We start from the raw sequence: 19,855 nt of genomic DNA, 5'->3' as shown, positions 1-19,855 counted from the left end.
GTGTTCTTTCCCGTTAGTTGCTGCAAAGCACTGTACCCTGAAGTGAAAAATGAAACGATCAGTAAGAATGAAGTAACATTTAGACGGACAATTCTTTGGTATAACTCCAGAACTAATCGTTTCTGAAGTGATGTTTAAACCAACGTCGGCACAAGGCAAGGGCTCCTGGCTCGCAGCCAGCACCTTGTAATGCATATTAGCGCAGATGAGGAGTTCCTAAAAGTTAGAGAGAGGGAGAGGGAGGGAAGAAGAGAGAGAGAATGTGCGTCTTCAGTGCTCACTCTGCATTTGTTTGTATCCTCCTCCTTGCCGAGATTAGAGGAATACCTGTGTAGTGCTGCTTTATTATGATTTCTGCTGTGCCTCAGAATAGGTTCTGGTATTTTTTTTAGGTGGACTGCCAGCTGCTGATCTCGCTGTTGACAGTAAAAGCAGATATGCTCCTTGCTCACTGCCATTAGTACTGACCATGACCCTTCACACCAAAACCTCTGGAGTTACCCTGCTGCACCAGATTCAAGGCACTGAACTGGAGACACTGAGCAGACCTCAGCTGAAGATTCCCCTGGAAAGATCGCTCAGCGACATGTACGTGGAGACCAACAAGACAGGAGTTTTTAACTACCCAGAAGGAGCCACCTATGATTTTGGTACTACGGCTCCCGTCTACAGCTCTACCACGCTCAGTTATGCCCCTACGTCTGAATCTTTTGGGTCCAGCAGCCTGGCAGGATTTCACTCCCTGAACAGTGTCCCGCCAAGCCCGGTGGTGTTCTTGCAAACGGCACCCCAGCTGTCGCCCTTCATCCATCATCACAGCCAACAGGTACCCTATTACCTTGAAAACGATCAGGGCAGCTTTGGGATGAGGGAAGCTGCTCCTCCAGCCTTCTACAGGTAAATGCTAATTTCTTTCTTATTTAAGCAGATGATCTGAGAAAATTAGAATGCAGAAATCTGTTATGCCCTAATATTTGCTTTTTGTGCAAAGGAGCGTGTGATTTAACTGAATCATCAATGATATCTAGATCATAAGAAATAGCGTAGAATAAAACAAACTGTAATTCACAGCCCACTGTGACCGTAAGCTGTAAATTTTGAAAATCCGTGTAAAAAACCCATCAGATAATGAGTATAAATATTTCCTGGGAAAACATGAAATCATAATTGATTAAAGAATGGCAAATGACCTCAGTGTTGTAATGTATTCTAATACTGTCTGAAGTATACTAAAAAGACTTCCACCATTACACATTTTTCTATGTGAGTGACTATTTGTTCAGCTCTTAGATGGTAGTAAGAGTATTTTTCTCTGCTGTCTTCCTTTGCAGTGTGAGAAGTGGCTTACATAGGAAGTTGTTAAGAAGCACTATATCCTTCCTAATCAAAGTGTTAGAGTTGACTCAGTGACAGTATTTCAGTCAGTAACCACCTTCCTGAGCTATCCAAAGAGCTGTGTGCATATTAAGATGCATTTTTCATTGGAGAGCAATATATATTAACTGTAAACCTGGCACGCTGCTTTTCAAAAGATGGGTTTGTTCAGCGGGGTTTTTAATATTTTTGTCCCTCAGTAGGAGCTTGGTTCATGTTTTCTCTTTTTGGTTTTAAAGTATTGTTGAAAGCGGGAAATAAATTTCCCCCTTTCAAATGGTTTAAATGTTTATTGTCAATTGTGAAAAACATTACATCTTTTCTTGAAGTGACAGAAATTAATAGAATTATGGCTTCTAAAAAAAAAATCATACATACCTATACCCACGCTGTTAACGTTTTGTGCAGTATTTATAGCATAGTTTTGCAAGTGCTTATTATATTGGGCTTCAGTGAATTAAAGTGAACAGATGTATTTTTTTTCTGAACTCTGTCATTGTCTGTTGATTTGAGAGATACAGGTGAGTTTGTTAGAAGTGTAACAACTGAAAAAATAAAAGGAAGTAATTTTTTCCATATTGAAGGCCAGACTCTGTTAGGCTTATCTGCGCAATATAACATGTTGCCATGAACAGCAACGTATGTTCTGAAGTCTAACTCAGCCAGACTAAGAATCTGGTAGTAAAATCTGGTCCCAGAAAACAAAATGATTGCACTTTTTTGGAACGGATTGGGCAGTTTTGGAGAGCAGGCAGGATAAAGACAGGTGAAATCATAGGTAATGGTTATGTTAAATTGTCCAATACAGTGATCTGTAAACTGAATTGATTCAAACAAAATTCTTTTTAGTGCAACCAAATACAATACTTCCTGGAAGAATAAGTACATGTCAGAGCATAGTGATCTTGAATGATTACCAGTGACTTGAAAGTTAAACTGCACTTTGTGCTCGATTAAAAGAGTTTTTACATGAGTGTCCCATGCAAACCTATGGTGAAAACTGTGTAAGCAACCTTATGTATGTAAACAGTGGAATAGTGAGTTTGTGAAGTTGAAATACAGAGGCAGAAAATGTTCTATATACAGGTATGGTACTGCAGGAGGATTTAAACCTAAGAATCACCTAGACATAGAAGTTGCTATGGAAATAGTGTTCTTTTAATTTTTAAGCTGTGAATTGAGATGAGACCATTCAAAATAAAATTAAGGTACTTTTTTAGTTTAACTGCTTAAGCAAATGTGTAAGACCAGTGCTGTATTCCCCTTTTCTTGACATTTCTGATCAAGGTTGTGTGTCACGCTTGGGGATGTGTATTAGCCCTTTGAAATTGCTGAGGCTTAATGCAACAGTAATTAGGTGAATTTATGATCTTGGATATGCCAGAAGGTTTATCTGCATACAGTGTTATACAAATGATTTAATGGCCCCTTCCAGCCATAACTCTGTGGAATGCATCTTATGTGGTAATAAGAAATGCGTTTCAAAGTGCTTGCTATGATTATCTTTTGTTAACAGGCACGGTACTGTTCAAATTAAATTAATAAAAAATTTTGCTTTTTTTGCTTTTCATTTTTGTGAGGTCGTATTTACGAAGTTTTCACCCTCACAACATTAAACATTAGGTCTTCTGGTGTTTTGGCATGAGCCCAATCACCAGTAGTCTGTCAAAAATAATTTGAATATGTGTTCACTGCCTAGGAAATATTTAAATGTCTAGCCATTTGGTTTAAGTTCTTTAAAAAAACTTCCAATTTTCTTTATTTATTTGGCTAGTCTCATTGTCTTCACTTAGGTTATGGGAGAAAAAAAAGCATAGGGCAGTGTAATCTAGCTATGAATAAATTGATGCTGGAGATTGAAAGATGTCTAACTACCAAAATAGAGAGTTTCTGGATCAGCCTACCAGTAGGAGTTGTAAAGGCAAAAAATCTTACAAGTCCTAAAAAAAGTTATAATGAATCATGATTAGTTTGTGATATGGCTGCCTGCTTCTATGAAAAGTTATGTAACCTTAGTCTCAGTAAGTCTCCTCTGCAATTCTCATTTACCTTCCTGTGCAACTGAATTGTGCTATTTGTCTTTTAGGGCAAAAATATTTACATTGCATCATCCTAGTCTACTCTGAATTTGACATGCAAGTGTTGCATTCAGCGATACATTCAGTGATATCTAAGACAATAAATAAACATTATAGGTTGAAGATGATATTCTGTTCAAGACTTGGACAAAATGTTAAAAATCTTCAGTCACAAAATGAAAAAATTAATGTCTTTTGATTTTGCTAGTAAGTGTTCAAAATCATACTGCCTGTAGACAGATATGTATTAATAGGTGTATATGTCTGCTAATTCTGAAGTTATATTTTGTCTTTCAAATAGTGACTCTTTTTTCCAAAAGTGTTAGTCCCTTGTTGTGAGATAATGGTAGGCTTCTATATGTAGCTGAAGAACATGATACATGAAAATAATGATTTTCAAAGAATGCAATAAATATATTAATGTCCCTTCTGGTGTCTCTAAATCATGAGGCATCAGATTTTGAGGAGTGGAGAAAAAAGGGCTTAATTAACTCAAATTTTGCTGTCTATACATAGACTTCTTTTATGTCTGATCTTGTGGCTGTTTTTCTAGGTAGCCAAACTAAAATACTTTTTCTTATCTGACAGTGTCAAATTTCATTTTTTAAAAATTTTATTGATAATTTTTAGTATTGGGTTTTTTTTATTATTAAATGCTGACTAGTGATTGATAATTATTGCAGGAAGTCTTGTACTCATGACTATTACAGTAAATTAATGGAAATTTTTTTTTGTTCTTAACTATTGGAGTTCAGGTAATTTCTGGTTATTTCCTCTCAAATATTTTCAGCAAGATTTGACCCACTCAGAGAAAAACCAAAGCTTTCAGTAGCTAATTTACCTCAGTAGATTCCTACAAGAAACAGCAGAACATCCTTTTTGCTCTGCCAGTGTGTCATCCCACTGAGTCTGCACTCCTCAGATCTGAACTGAAATCATGCATATACTTAAGGCCCGTTGTAGCCTGTCTTTGGTGCTGGTTCCAAATTTGGCCAAAAAAAAAAAACCCAGGGAAAACTTCCTGATGAGAAAACCGTCTGTCAGTCTGTAGTGAGGGACAGAGGCTGGGCAAATCAGTGTACAAACAGAATAAGGATTAATTGCTCCCTCACTTTTAGTGGCTAGTTTGTATCTTCTAATACTTCAGGCTCTATGTTTAGATTAATGTAATAAAGTTATTTGTTTAGCATTAGCCCCAATTATCATAATGCAATTGAGTCTGATGTTCTAATCAATATGATCACAGCTTTAATTTTAATGCTTGCTAAAATTGAGAAAGATTAAAAATGTAGATCGATCCCTCTCCTGTTGTAATTTGTAAATCCATCCATCCAAAAAATAGTTATGTAACCAAATACATAAACTTTGTTAACCTTGTCTGATTCATTATGAATTTTTCTAGCTGTTCATGTTGAGTTCTAAATACAGAAGATTTTTTCCAAATTTTAAAATTAGAAGTGTTGAAATGAATACAAAGTTCAAAGATGATTTTTCTTTTCTTATTTTTTTAAATGTAGCATAAAGTATTTCATAACATGGAGTATGATGTAATGTAGTGTTTTGCTTTGCTTTTTTTGCTTATTTTTCTCGAAAACGTCAGTCTGCTCAGAGGTTCTCTCTTGAACAGTTCCTGTGTTCAGGCAATTTCTTGAACACTTGGAGTGTTCCTGTTTTCAGGCCTTGTGCTGGTACTCTGACAATTTTGCAGCAATAGATGACTGTAATAAAAGAGACAGGAAAATGGAGTCATCTCATGGATAGTTTCTTATCTCATGGAAACGTTGTAAAGATAAGCCCATTAAGTGTTCTGAGGTGCTCACACATGACAATTATGAGGGACTTGTACAAACCAACTTTAGTGTTTCTGCAGCCCTTCTTGGAGCACGTGCTGATGTGGATCATGCTGCAAGTGTGCTTGCACCATAAATCACCAATCCACAGTGTTGAGGAGCACGTGATCTGTGTCTCCTTGTGCCCCTGCATGAGGGCAGACAGTGATGGAAAGGGGTAAAAGAGATTTTATGCTTCCTCATTACCCTCCTTTCTGCCAAGTCAGGGAGATGGATCTCACTTGTTCTCTCTTCTCATTGAAGAAAACTTAATTTCTGCAGCAGCTTATTTTTTTTGCATAAACCACAGATGTAGGAAGTGCTTCATATATCAAGTCCTTCCCAACAGGACTTGAAATTCATGTCTAAACCCATGCTTATTTAGACAGACTGTGTGAATGGGGTTCATCTGATCAAATGTAGACACCTAGGTCTGTATTCATTTTTCCATTCCTTAGGCATCTATTGGATGAAGATGGATACCCAGTGATACTCAAAGTTACGTGAAATTAATCCCACCCATACATTTCGTGTAAAGAACCAAAACAGTCATGCTCTGTAATATTCCTTCTCATAGACACTGCATTATGCCCCCTGAGAGGGAGATGGGGAATTGACTCTGTGTCACTGGCCTTGATCACTCTTGCTCTGAGGTTATTGAAACAACAAACACTGCTGGCCATATCTGCTCTGATATGGAAAGCATTAGTTGCTGGCATCAGTTCCTTCAGCAATTGCAAAGTGAACATCAGATGCCAGCATTTTTTATTAAACCAACAAGATAGGCTGACCAGATCTAAGGCATTGCTCAAAAAAAGCACAAGAGAATAGTCTGGCAGCTGAAGTGCATCCACATTTCATAAAAAATTGAGATTTTGGAAATTTTTGGTTTGATATTGTTGACAATGAAACACTGAAACAAATCATGAGCTCCCTGGTCTGTCTGCAGGGAGTTTTCTATTATCTATTCAGGCATCAGAACAGAGATTAGAGCAGAGATGCTGTCCTTCAGCATTCTCACTTGAAGTGCTGTTTTCATTGCATTCACTGCAGGGACTGTTCGTAAAATTTGCTGTACAGGATCAAGTCACATCTGAGCCTGAGTGGCCTTTCCAGTGGCTTGCAAAAGGTTATAATTTACCACAGCTCATTAGGGACCCTGATCAGTGTGACACTGGGCAAGGCGAGGCATTTCTGCTTTTCTGCCAAGCTCAGATTCCAGTTGCTGGGAGGCTTCTTGCTTCATCTCACTCAAGATATTCTTGTGCAAGACTATCAAAGCATGAGTGATATCTGTTAGAGACAAGAAGATCATAAATCTGCAGGATAACATTTTTCCTTGATAAGATATTGATAACAACATTGAATTCAGGAGTGATCTAGGCATTTTATTTTAACCCTTAACTAGAAAAAGGGAATATGGTCCTCAGAAGACAGAGCTTAAATATGACTGTCCTAAATGTAAATCCTATTTCATACATGTACATAACAATTGCAGTGGTCTTCCAACCATTGCAGTCTTAACTATGACACAACAGCCAGCACCTATATAAATAAGAAATAGGAAAAGATGGCTGCATGGAAAACCATTGGTAAAAGTGAAAAATAGCAGTAAAGGCTAAAAGTTAAGTGTAACTAAGAGGACTTAAAAAAAGCAGGTGGTGACTAACAGTGAACAGCCGTGCATGTAACCACCAGTGGATTGTCCACAACTCTTCAAGGGTGCAGTTCCCCTCTTGTTAGGCAGCATGGGTGGAATGTGTCACATTCTGGTTCCACATCCCACAGTGCTCTCAGCTGCCAGAACTGACCTCCCCAGGAGCCAGGTAGCAGAACCAGTGCAAGGTCACTGTTGAATGCTACAGGGGAGAACCTTCTCCCCCTCTGAGGAGGACAGACCAGAGAGCATCAAGGCAGCACCGGGCTGCATTTAATGCCAATGCATTTCACCTTGCATTCGTAAGCCATGTGAGTGAGCAGTGTTGGGTTTTTTCACCTTGATCATACTACCTAATTAAGGAAACTACTTTTAAATGATTATATAGGGAACACCTGTATTCTTCCATTGAAGATTTTTTCCAGTTTCTCAACAATCTGCTGTGCAAATGTCCAGTGCAAATTTCATTGCTACTTCCAGTCTTTCCTCTCCCTTTTAGTACTTGCTATTGTGAAGAAACAGTGCTTTGATCACTGCAGCCTACTTCAATATTGATTTGGGCTGCTAAAAATGGCTGTATAAAACTTTATAGGATACTACAAAGGGCACATCAAAGCTGGAAGAAGAAGGAAGGGAAATTTACTGAAAAACAGGAAAAGGCTCAGCTCGTGATAAATAAAAATCACTAGGAAGATGCTGTGCAGAAAGCAGTAGCTGTAGTAGAAAATGTGGCATGATTTAGGCCCCAAATCTTAAATCACAAGGCTAGGAAACTCATAATAGCTTTCCAAATAGCCTTCACTGTGGTTTTTGCATATAGCTCCGCTAAAATTTGAATGTGTAATACCTACTGCTTTCTTTCTATTTCCGTTCCACTTTTATTTTCTTTTTTCTTTTAAATGTAATTCAGGCTTGTGAGATCTATTAATTCAAAAATCAATGAAAGATCATGGAAGTTTGGGTTGAAAGGGAAGACTAGTTCCAAGTCACCTGGCATGGGCAGGGACGCCTTTCACTAGAGCAGGTTGCTCTGAGCTCCATCCAATCTTGCCTTGAACACTTCCAGGGATGAGGCATTTGCAGCTTCTCTGGATAACCTGTTCCAGTGCCTCACCACTCTCATAGCAAAGAATAATATCTTCCTAATATCCAGTCAAAACCGACCCTCTTTCAGTTTAAGGTCATTCCCCCTTCTCCTGTCACCCCATGCCCTTCTAAAAGTTCCTCTCTGGCTTTCTTGCAGGCCCCCTTTAGGTACTGGAATATTGCTCTAAGGTCTCTTCTCCAGGCTGAGCAGCCCCAGCTCTCTCAGCCTCTCTTCAGAGGAGGGGTGTTCCATTCCTCTGATCATCCTTATGGTCCTCCTGTGGACCTTCTTGATAAGGTGGCCTGTAGCAGACCTCCACTACAATGTCACCTGTCCCTGCCCTCCCTTTAATCCTGACCTGTAAGTTCTCAGCTGGCTCCACATCCATCCCCACGTGGAGCTTCGTGCATTCCAGCTCTTTGTTGACATATTCTGGTGTTTAGAAACTTACTCTTTTTCCTTCTTCAAGTTGATCTGCAAACAGATGGAAGTTTGGAAGGTGCTAACTGTAAAAAATTGTAATTTAATTTTACTGTTGAAGAAAAATGCTATAAAACTTGATCTTTGGCAAAAATAAAATGCCACTAATACCTGTCATCTCTGTTTTCAGTTTATAAAGCCAGTAAACATTCTTAAAACATTTCCTTTGCTGGGCCATCTTGATTAAGCAGTATCTAGTTATTACTGAATAACTCATATCAGTTGGTGTCTAAAATAAATTAATTCACATAAGTGTTCCCTGCTTTCATTATTATTTACAGCTTGGACTTGACAGTGAGATCCCAGTTTCAAACTACGTATGAGAGAACCCTTATCTTCAGGACACTGTAGCTATGGCAAAGAATATTCTGGCTGAGAGTGCACAGCAAATCTAGTCACCTTTGGGGAACTAATATGTCAAAGGACAGCTTTGTCTCTTTGCTTCCATCATGCAGTAAAATGATACTTCTCCTTCAGCCATATTGATAACCACAAGCAAGGAAAAACATGTATGTTGCCAGCACATGAGCCACTGTAGGAGATTTATTACCTTGCAATACCTTTTTGTGGTTTGGATTATTTAGAATTTATGGGTTGAAAAGTATGCTAGCTTATTCTTGCCATGCTATGAGAAATATAATCCTAATTTTAATCTACAGGAATATCAATTACAGATAAAGCATGCAAACCCTGGAAGTGGTGAGAGTATTCTAATTATGTTCATGGAGAAAGGTGGTGAGATAGAAACCCACATAAAATAATGTAGCTGAATGTTTATGGTAATAATATTAGAATCAGTTAAATGTAAGAATATCTGCCAGATGTATGCCATTTTAAGGAGTCAAATATTTTTAAAGCAGATTGCACCTCTGTAAGGTGTTACTATTTCTTCCTTGATTTAAACCATAAAAAAAGCCAAACGAGGTGGAAGTAAATCTGATTTTACAGAGAAATTTTAAACATCCTGGAATAAAACTCTATTTTATTGGCAGTTCTAGTAACACTGTTTAATGTTAAGTCTGACTAGGTTCCTCTTTCTTTTGCTTACTTATATTGTTTAGTTTTGCCTTATGTTTTACATGTTAGATGGTTGTCTCAGGTAATTTTTTTAAATGCATTTTGAGAAAAATGGCTCAAATTTCTAACTATGATGAAGGAAAAGAAAATTTTGCTATAATCATGGAAAAAAACCCATAAACTTTTCGCTGAACATCCTAGACACTATTGTATTATAGGTATACATACGCCTGATACTTAGTAGTGGGGGAATGCTGTCAAATCAGGATTATTTTTCTTTCATTTTTCCCCAGAAATGTTGCTCAGTTTTAAGCTATTCACTATGGGAATCTGTTTGCATTTGATAGCTAAATTACGTGAAATTTTATCTACCATACATGCTCCATCTTTCCATTGCATAATGACCTGATTGCAAGAGCATCCTTCTCTGACAAAATGTGTGAAGTTGCTTTATTGCATCGCTGCATGACGTTTCAAATGCAAATATTTCTGTGGGCAGGGGCAGTTTATTGAGAGATGAGAATCACAGAGTAATGTTAAGTTTGAATGGGTGAAAATGCTTGAAAATTATCTGGTCAACATCTTGCTCAAAGCAGGGCTCACTTCAAAGCTAGATGAGGTTTTTCAGACCCTGATCCAGCTATGCTTTGTGGATGCCCAGGAATGGAGGCTCCACATCCACCCAGGGCAATCTGTAACAGTGCTGAAACCGCTCTCACTGTGATAAAGCTTTTCCTAATCTATAATTAGAAAATTCTTCGCCCAAAGATGTGTCGGATGTGTCTCGTCCTTTCATGGTGTGCTCCAAGAAGAGTCTGGCTCTGTTTCCTTTAAAGAGTCCTATTATGCTGTTGAAGACAGCAATAAATCCTGCTTAGTCTTCTATTTGAAAAACTGAACAAATCCAGTTCCCTCAGCATCTCCTCATATGCCATTTGTTCCAGCCCCCTCCTCATCTTTGTGGCTGTCCCTGGACTTGCTCCATTTGTCAAAGACTGGCTTCAGCTTGGAAGCCCCAGATTGGAAGCAGTTTTACAACTGCCAAGGACAGGGGAACCAGCTCTGCTCTGTTCATATTAGTACAGCCCAGCTCCTGCTGTGTTTCTGCAAGGGGGGTTTCTTTCCATCAGCCCATTTCTCCAGCCTGTTGAGGTCCACCTTACTGGGAGCTTTACTCTGCATCAAATCCACTACTCTGCATGTTCCTTGTCCCCCAGCTTGGTATCTGTCATTAACTTGCTAGGGATGCAGTTTCTCCCTTCACCTCTATTGTTAGTGAGATATTCACCTCAGTATTGATTGCCCATGAATACTACTGCGAGCTTGCCAAATTTCAGCTGCTGATAAAACTCTGTTGAGACTAGCAGTCATTTTCCATCCCCCTTATAGTTCTTCTGTGCAGCCATATTGCACTTCACTGGGATTGAGAAAATTGGTCTCTCTCGTGCTTTTAGTGCCTTTCTTCTGTGTTTGGCAAAAGTAACATCAGCAAAATGCAGTAAAAAAAATGATCTTGCAGTATGGGAATATGGGCTGAGGAGAAAATAAAGGTGGTCTCCATGAAGAACAGGATGGGGCCAGTGCAGAAATCTGATGGGTCTGGTGAGGTAGAAACTTTGAATTTCTGACGAGGTGATGTAGCAGGCTGCAGTGAGCTGTGAGACAGAACACGGAGGAGGAAGGCATGCTCTAGTAGTAGAAGATAGATGATGTTTCTGGAAGAGTTTGAGATGAACTGCAAAAGTAGGATGAAGGAGAACCTCCAGAACTGAAAAAGCGGAAGAAGTCTGAACTGGAGAGAAATGGTGGAATGTAAACTTTCTCTGGCAATGTGATTTGGATTGGGAATGCGCAGTAAACACGACTGAAACAGAGCAGGTGTATGTTAGCAAAGCATAGAGAAATAAAAAGGCTCACAGGGAGAAATAGGGATTATGGAGCTTCCTCCCAGCAGATATGTGCAACTCTTGCATTTTGTTGCTGTCTGTTACAGATTTAGCTAGAAAATAATGGATTAGCCCAGATGTTGGTTAGATCAAAGGCCCAATGTGGCCGATGTTGGTGCTGTACACGTGAGATACCATCACTCCTGAAACAAATGCTACTCACAAAAACTGATTGGATTTTGATTATTTTAATTCTTAAAAGTCTTGGTATTTCTCATATGCATAGAGAAAATAAAGTTATGAGTGAGATCATAACAGCAGCCTTCCTAAAGCTGAAACATGCCAGAACTAAACTTGTGTGCATAGATTTCTCCCTCTCTCTGCCTAATGTCCTAATATGTGAGATAAAGGCACTGCTGTTTTACCATACAGGACCCCTGTGAAGATTTAAAGTGTGTCTCTAAAGTGTCCATCTGTAATAATGAACTGAAAATCATTTATGAAAAATCTACAGGACTCTTTCCATAGCAGGCTTCACTAAGAAAGAGGACATGAGGCTACATATGAGTAAGGGTGAAAAGAACTAAAATATTGAGTAGGTACTCAGTGGGTGTGGGTTTGGAAACTAGCAATGGTATTACTAAATGCAGTATCTGAAATGGAAAAAAAAACTATTTACAAGCTTGCTAAACACACATACCCAGCATACTTCTCAGAAAGAATGGAACATCAATATATTTCCATTTCGGTCCTTATAAGGAATTGTATGTTCAGCTACCTTGCATTTATTTATTCTATAGGTAGATAAGGGACGACTGCACAGAATCGAGGAGTTCATATTCTTTTGTTATGAACTCTTGGATATGACCTTCAGTTCTTTGTGTTCTTTATTTAAGATGAAGGATTTTACTGGTTTAATTTCAGCAAAGCAGTGAAGATCTTACTCTTCAGAGAGAGGGATGTATTTTGGTACAAAAATTTGTACATCAGCAAATATAAAATGTTGTCTGTAAGCCCCCCTCCCTCCCCTTTTCTTTCTTGTTTCAAAAGCATTTAAGACTATTACTTAGGACAAAGACTGCCTTTTCAAGAAGACTTAAAATGTTGCATAGATAGTATCAGCTTTTTTATCATTTTTAAAATGGCAGCTTTAAGTCTTAATAGCTTTAAGCTGTTTTCATGTACGACCCATTTTCTGACTCATAAATGCCTTGTTTCCTCTATCTTTAATTTACTTATTGTCAACAAATGTGTATCTGTCTGGAAATGACAAGAAACCTGAAAGCTGCATTGCCTAAGAGACTGGCCCCACTTCTGCTGGGTCCTTCCAGGTTATTCCAGAACAAAAAACCAGAGGAGAAGAGCAAAATTATTTGTCTTGTTTATTACAGGGGAGACATGGTGAGAAATAAATGAGAACAGGTTCCCCAAGACCACCATTTCATTAATTCTGATGAGAGCCATGTTTGTGTCATGTAGCAACCTAAAATGGATGAAGTCTGGAAATATTCTTTGTTACGGTCAATTTGCTACCAGATTACTTGGGGAAGTTCTCCTTGTCCCAGAGAAATTCCTCAGGTACATGCCTGCCAACTACTTGATCCTTTTCTGATGACATCAGAGGACAAATTTTAAAAAATAAGGACAAGACTTCTGTCCTGTGGCCAATCCTGTATCCCAGATTCAAAACCAGATTTTTCATTGCAACATACTCTCTCTACGTGTGAGAGATATTAAAAACTGTTTTTGTGAGAACTGAGACTCCTTGAAAAATGCAATGCCAGACGTAAGTTAGTCAAACGAAAATAGGCTAACTAGAAATAAAAGAAGAAATGTGTATCTAATGGAAATGTAGTAAAGGATTTCAGTGCTTAATAAATCTAAAATCACTAGCTTTATTGTAAACCTCAGTTGTCCCAGCATAGTCAAGGAATGGAAGGGAAATTTCATCTACTGCATACTATAAATCATTAGTTCAAAATCACTACACAAAGGTTTAGAACTGGTGTTTTTGCAGCTGGGAAGTGATTGGTGCATGCTGTCCAATTGTGTGGGGGTGTTTTGGCATTTTTTTGGTGTTGTTGTTGTGGTTTGTTTTGTTTTGTTTTGTTTGTTTGTTTGTTTCTGGTTTTTTTTTTTTTGGTCCATGTTAGGTTCTGCACTAAAATTGTCATGGAGAAAAATTAATTGAAGAACTACTTTTATTCTTTAGATTTCCATTTTGTCACTCTCATGACTCTCAAGCTATTTTCTTTGTCTGTTTAATCCTTGGATGTTCTGAAGATGTGGGGTGCTGTTTCTATCATTAGACATATACCCAACTGCTCGGTAGAGGGAACAAGATGCAAAAGATATAGTAAAAAATTAATTTCTCCTTGCAATCAGAGGTCCCGAGATAGGTTTGAAATTCAGTACTGATTCAGATACTCAGATGATATTAATCTTCATCCTGTGAGCTGAAGTCTAATACTGAATGGAATTATCACTGCACTGGAGTAATTACTATTAAATATGATTTTGCATGGATATAATCTATAAGAACATTTCGACTGTATTTTTGCCCAAATGAATTTGGGATGATGAGAATATCCAGAACAAAAGGTTGAACTACTGTGATTCATTAATTTAGCAAGGCTACCTTGTAGTTACAAAGTATTTTTGAGGTGAATTGATGAATTTTAAAGCAGAAGTAGATACTGCTTTGCGAATCGTGCTGCTAAACTTGAAACTGCCATTTAATTTATTTTTACTTTTTATTTTAAAATACTAATAACAGTTGCTTAATATCTTAAAAAGAGTTTGAGCTAGTTCAGTTTTTTCTCTGAGAATATGATCTTTAGCCTTTTGCATCTGGACACATATATCAAAGGGTTTAAGTGAACTCTGACAGGTTCAGAAAAATATCTCCTGTCTCTTTAAATAAAAAAGAATCCAAGTAATTTTTTAGAAGGTGTTTTGAATATGAATCAAATTTAATAAACCAAAACCTGCCTGCAGGTACCCATTCATACATTAAAAGCTCAGCTAAGGGTTGATGCCTGTTGTTTTTGGTGGATTTTTGTGCATTTGCAGAGCTGCCCCTTATCACCTCTCTCCTTCCCTATGCCTTTGTCTCACCTTCTGACTTACTGGCATGTGCAGCAGCAAGCCTTCTCTTTGCTCCTGATGCAGAGTTATGTGTGGTTACTTTTTTTCCAAGCCAGCTGCTGTGTGTACACTTGCACCACTGTTCAGTTCTTGAGGGATGTGTGAGCCAGAGGGTGCAGCTGGAAGGGAGCTGAGCTCTTGGGTAGGAATGCAAAGGGTTCTCCAGCAAGGTTACTAGGGTTATCAGCAAATGAAAACAGGAATCAAGAATATGTGTCATATGGCAGCTCCCACTGGGGTTTGTGGAGCAGTGCTGAGGCTGGAGAATGAAGAGACAGTTAAGTCATATTCATTCAGAATCTCTGCACTGCTGGCTTATCTTTCCATTTTATGTGTTATATTGTTCAACATGACCTGATTTGAGCTGGTTTTGGATTCTGCATTTGACAATAGACAAGAATTATTTAGAATTATTTGACTTTGTGATCTGTAAATTCACATAAATATGTATGTGAAATTAAGTCAGTGTGGTGCTCGATTGAACTAATGAAGAAAGACAGTACAATTTTAGAACTTACTGATATTTCAAAATATTTTTGTTAATCAGAACTAAATTAAAACCAAACCAGAAGTAAATCAAAGAACAGAGGCTTATGGGTAATAATTGAAATATCTTCCTGTTTGTCTTATAGAACACTTTTGATATCACAGAATCACAGAATTATCAAGGTTGGAAGAGGCATTCAAGGTCATCTAGTCCAACTGTCAACCCAGCACCACCATAATCACTCCAACACCATATCCCCAAGTGCCACATCCAGATGCCTCTTGAACACTTGAGACAGTGACTCCACCACCTCTTTGGACAATTTATTCCAATGCCTAACCACTTTTTCAGCAATTTTTTAAAATATTCTTGGAACCTCCACTGACGTAACTTAGGGTCACTTCCTCTTGTCCTTTCACTTGAGACAGGGAAGAAGAGACTGACCCCCATTTCACTTCAACCTCCTTCGTGCAGTTGTAGAGAGTCTTCTCAGAATAAATAACACCATTTCCCTCAGCTGCTCCTCATGAGACTTATGCCATTTCCTGGACTCACTCCAGCACGCTCCTTTTTGAAGCGAGCGGCCCATAACCAGATGCAGGATTGGAGGTGTGGCCTCACCAGTGTCGAGTCAGTGGGATGATCATTGCCCTATTCTCCTGCTGCCCACACTATTCCTGATACAGGCCAGGATGCCATTGGCTTTCCTGGCCACCTGAGCACCCAAGCCACCACCCCCAAGTCCCTGCCACTGAGCAGATGCTGAGCTACTCTGCCCCAAGCCTGTAGCCATGCATGGGATTATTGTGACCCAAGTGCAGGACCTGGTACTTCACCATATGCAGATATATTTTTGAATACATGGACTGTTTGAAAATCAAACAGTAATTTTAGTCATATTTATACCACAGTATGCTTAGATGAGACCCTGGTGTTTTCTCCTAACTTGCTTATTCAGGTAATTTTTTGGAAGACTAATGTCTGAAACAGAGTGTTGGAAGCTCTTGGAACTATTTAGGTGTGAGGAAATGCAAAATATTTTAGGTGTTTTTGGTGAAAGTTGTCATAGCTGCTGGCTCTTGCAGGTCTGTGTCATGAGAGGCTATGGGGCTGGGATAGGATCCTGCTGGTCTTCCCAGAACAGATTTGAGGAGGGATGCACTGCTATCAGCTGCCAGCTTCAGCTCCACTGAGCTGCTGCTTTCCTGTCAAGGCTTGGGCAGGACCATGGTGGGTTAATAGGTTTGCTGTGCTAAGCATAGTGCAACATCCACTTCCAACATTCAGCAGTGTGCAACAAAGAATATTTTGGCTAGAAGCGAGTAAATAGATGAGTTTTCTGCAATAGTTAGCCATCAAACAGCATTATGCAACAAACAGAAGTTCTAACCTGGATGGATTATTTTCCTCTTAATTTGTAATAGGCATGCATATCTGGAAAATGAATATTCAGCAGGGGTCCCTGGAGTCTAGTAGACAGGTATTAGGTGTCTCCCATGTGAATGGGTAATACATTTTTAAATGTCATGATGGAAGTGTGGCTGTTGTGTCCCTAATACTGTACATTTAATTCTGCATTTATTTGTCTAATAGACTTTTTCCTTCCTTTGTAATTTAAAGGGCAGGGAGCAATTACTGTCTACCAACAATAAAAAGTGAGAAGATTAATGAGGTGTTGTATTCTGGCACCTGTGAAGAACTTGAACTTATTCTGTGTTGCTGTGAGGAATAAGAAATGCCACAAATAGATGAGATGGATTTGCCAAAGTGAAATACGACTCTTTAATGCATTGAAACAAAGTTATCACCAACACAAGAGGCAAGTTTATGTATTTCTCATGGACCTAATTTCTCACACATTGTTGCATAAGTCACCCCAAAAATAAGTCAACAAACTGTGTTGTAACCATGTCTTATGTGCAGTTGGCTACATGAATGTATTTCCTACCTTTCATGAGCCGTGTTCTATTTGCTTTCTCTTGATTGCATAGTCAGTATATGGAAATTAATCTTTGAACATTATCTGAACAAATAATTTAACTACTTTGGGACAGTTTAGAGAATTTGCATATGCAAAGCTTACCATTTACTACTCGGTTAGTACTGATCACTGGGAAACCTGCACATGAAGAAAGATCTGCAGGAAAGAGAAGATCTAGAGGAATGAGGAAAGGAACGTGATCCAGTTTTTCAATCTGCTCTTCATTCTGTTGTAATGTAACCATTAGTCTGATCAACTGAAAGCTGCCACTGAAGGAGTATTTTTTCCCCTGTCGCATTATTGGTCACAATTCCTGTGGCTGGATTAGTAAACCAATGTGACCACACAGTTGGGATCCTTCCTTCTTCACTCTGCCTTTTCTGGCCTCCTCCCATCTCAAGTCTTGTGGCTGTATGGTGAACAGCATTACTTTTCTTCTCTGGGCCTCAACATCTATGTACAGAAATGAAAGTAGAGCTAGACTGCTTGTCTGGCAACAATTCACAGTTTCTGTGCTTTGGACATAAAGAAAAATTACAGCCTTTGTAGCCTCTAACGCTAAATTTTCAGAGGTGATGTCCAAGAGTTACTTAGAGAGAGGCTGAATGTTTATGGTTGCTCTTGTTTGAAAGAAGAGCTGTAGAATCTGAGAAATCAAATAATTTTGGAAATCACTTTGGTTGGGGTGTCTCAACCAAAGTGATTTCCTTTGTGGCCTTTATATAACAATCTGTTCAGGTTCTGTTTCTTATTATTTCTTACATGGTTCTGAATTCCCCATCCCTGGAGGTGTTGAAGACCAGGCTGGAAAGGGCTCTGAGTGGCCTGGCTAGTGGAAGGTGTTCCTGTCCATGGAGGAAGGCTGGAAATAGATGATCTTTAAGGTCCCTTCCAACCCAAATTCTGTCATTCTATGGTAGTTCTAGTATATGTAATTTTCAGTTTCTGGAGATCCTCTATGACATACGTAATCAATAATTATATTTTATATTTCTTGTGTTAACAGGATCTGGCCTTAAAAAGCTAGGACACACCTAAGAACTAGAGTACATGGTATTGACAGACTCCACTGCTGTATGTCAAACTCTAGCATGTTTGTCTCATGGTTTTCTGTTCATTATTATTCACAGAATGACTTGGCATGCAAAGTTGAATTCAGCAATTTCCAGAGGACAAGTATAAGTCAAATACCTTAGCTGGTTCAATGGTTCCTCACAAACTACCATGACTTTGTGAGGCAGCTTATTTCTTTGTATCCATCTTGCCTCCGTTTTGACTGAAAGGACAAACCAAAGCATGCTTCTGTAAGGTCTGTGTGACAGTGGTCACAAGGGTTTTGGTGAGGTGAGAGACGAGAATGTTGACTTTATGTTTAGAAGGCTTGATTTATTAATTTATGATATATATATATATATATTACATTATAACTATACTAAAAGAAAATAGAAGGAAAGGTTTCTAGAAAGCTGGCTAAGCTAAGAATAAAAAAGACAAGAATGATAACAAAGGAGCTGGCTCTGACAGAGAGCAAGAGCCAGCTCTGCTGTGAGTGGTCACCAGACTTAAACATCTACAGGGGACCAATCACGGATCTACCTGTTGCATTCCACAGCAGCAGATAATTATTGTTTACATCTGGTTCTGAGGCCACAGCTTCTCAGAAGGAAAAATCTTAAAGAAAAGATTTTTCATAAAGAGATGTCTGCGACAGGTCTGCATTTTTCTACTAGGGTCCAGGCTGTCCAAGGCTGAGACTTGACATAATTTGTTAGTAATTTTTATTAACAGAGGAAGAGAAGCATGTATGTGCAGATATATAAATATAAATATATAAAATAAGCTGCAAAGCACAGGCATTCTGTTAGCCTGATTGCTCTTGAGTACTGTGACCATTTTTGCAGCTCATCCCTGCAGGGGAAATGCAGTCCTTGTATGCAGTGACTGCTCAGTATGAGGTACTTTCAGATTGGCTGTTTGTTTGCCTTCTGTTAGACGTTTTTCATCTGTCTTTTGATTGGCCATGGGCTTTTTTCCCATCAGTTATCCTTGTTACACTTTAAAGCATTTGACTTTCAAGTCATTTAAATATCTGGGATGCATATTCCTTGTACATGTACCAGCTGAATCATAGAGTAATAGAGCATCCTTGCTTGGAAGGAGCCCACAAGGATCATCGAATTCCTGGCCCTGCACAGGACAGCCCCAAGAGTCACACCATGAGCCTGAGAGCATTGTCCAAACACTTCTTGAACTCTCTCAGGCTTGGTGGTGTGACCACTTCCCAGGGGAGCCTGTTCCAGTGCTCATCTATCCTCTGGGTCAAGAGTATTTTCCTAAAATCTAAACTAAACCCTGAAACAAGTTCAGGCCATTCCCTCGGGTCCTGTCATTGGCTATCATATAGAAGAGATCAGTGTCTGCCCCTTCTCTTCCCCTCATGAGGAAGCTGTGACTGCAATGAGGTCTCCCCTCAGTCTCCTCTTCTCCAGGCTGAACAAACCCAAGTGACATCAGCCACTCCTCATACGGCTTCTCCTCAAAGCCCTTCACCATCTTGGTCACCCTGCTTTGGATCCTAATAGCTTTATATCCTGCTTATATTGTGGCACCCAGAACTGCCCCCAGCACTGGACATGAGGCTGCCCCAGCCCAGAGCAGAGCAGGACAATCCCCTCCCTTGCCTGGCTGGCCATGCTGTGCCTGATGCCCCTCAGGACAGGGTTGGCTCCCCTGGCTGCCCGGGCACTGCTGATTCATGTTCAACTTGCCACTGACCAGGACCCCCAGGTCCCTTTCCATGGCACTGCTCTCCAGCATCTCACTCCCAGTCTG

The 19,855-nt window shown here is 39.2% G+C and overlaps 1 protein-coding gene across 1 annotated transcript in view; it reads left to right on the top strand.

Moving 5' to 3' along the window:
• The first annotated feature begins 304 nt into the window (after positions 1-304).
• Positions 305-19,855, top strand: part of ESR1 (estrogen receptor 1) — a 101,158-nt gene continuing 81,607 nt past the window's right edge. Inside the window, exon 1 of the mRNA XM_005420121.2 lies at positions 305-897. Coding sequence (XP_005420178.1) covers positions 470-897 — 428 coding nt within the window. The 5' untranslated portion in view covers positions 305-469. The remainder of the gene's footprint in view (positions 898-19,855) is intronic.

Source organism: Geospiza fortis, unplaced genomic scaffold, assembly GCF_000277835.1.
Source record: "Geospiza fortis unplaced genomic scaffold, GeoFor_1.0 scaffold162, whole genome shotgun sequence".
Lineage (NCBI taxonomy): Eukaryota > Metazoa > Chordata > Aves > Passeriformes > Thraupidae > Geospiza > Geospiza fortis.
Note: the sequence above shows the minus strand (reverse complement) of the source record. Positions and strands in the feature narration are given on the sequence as shown.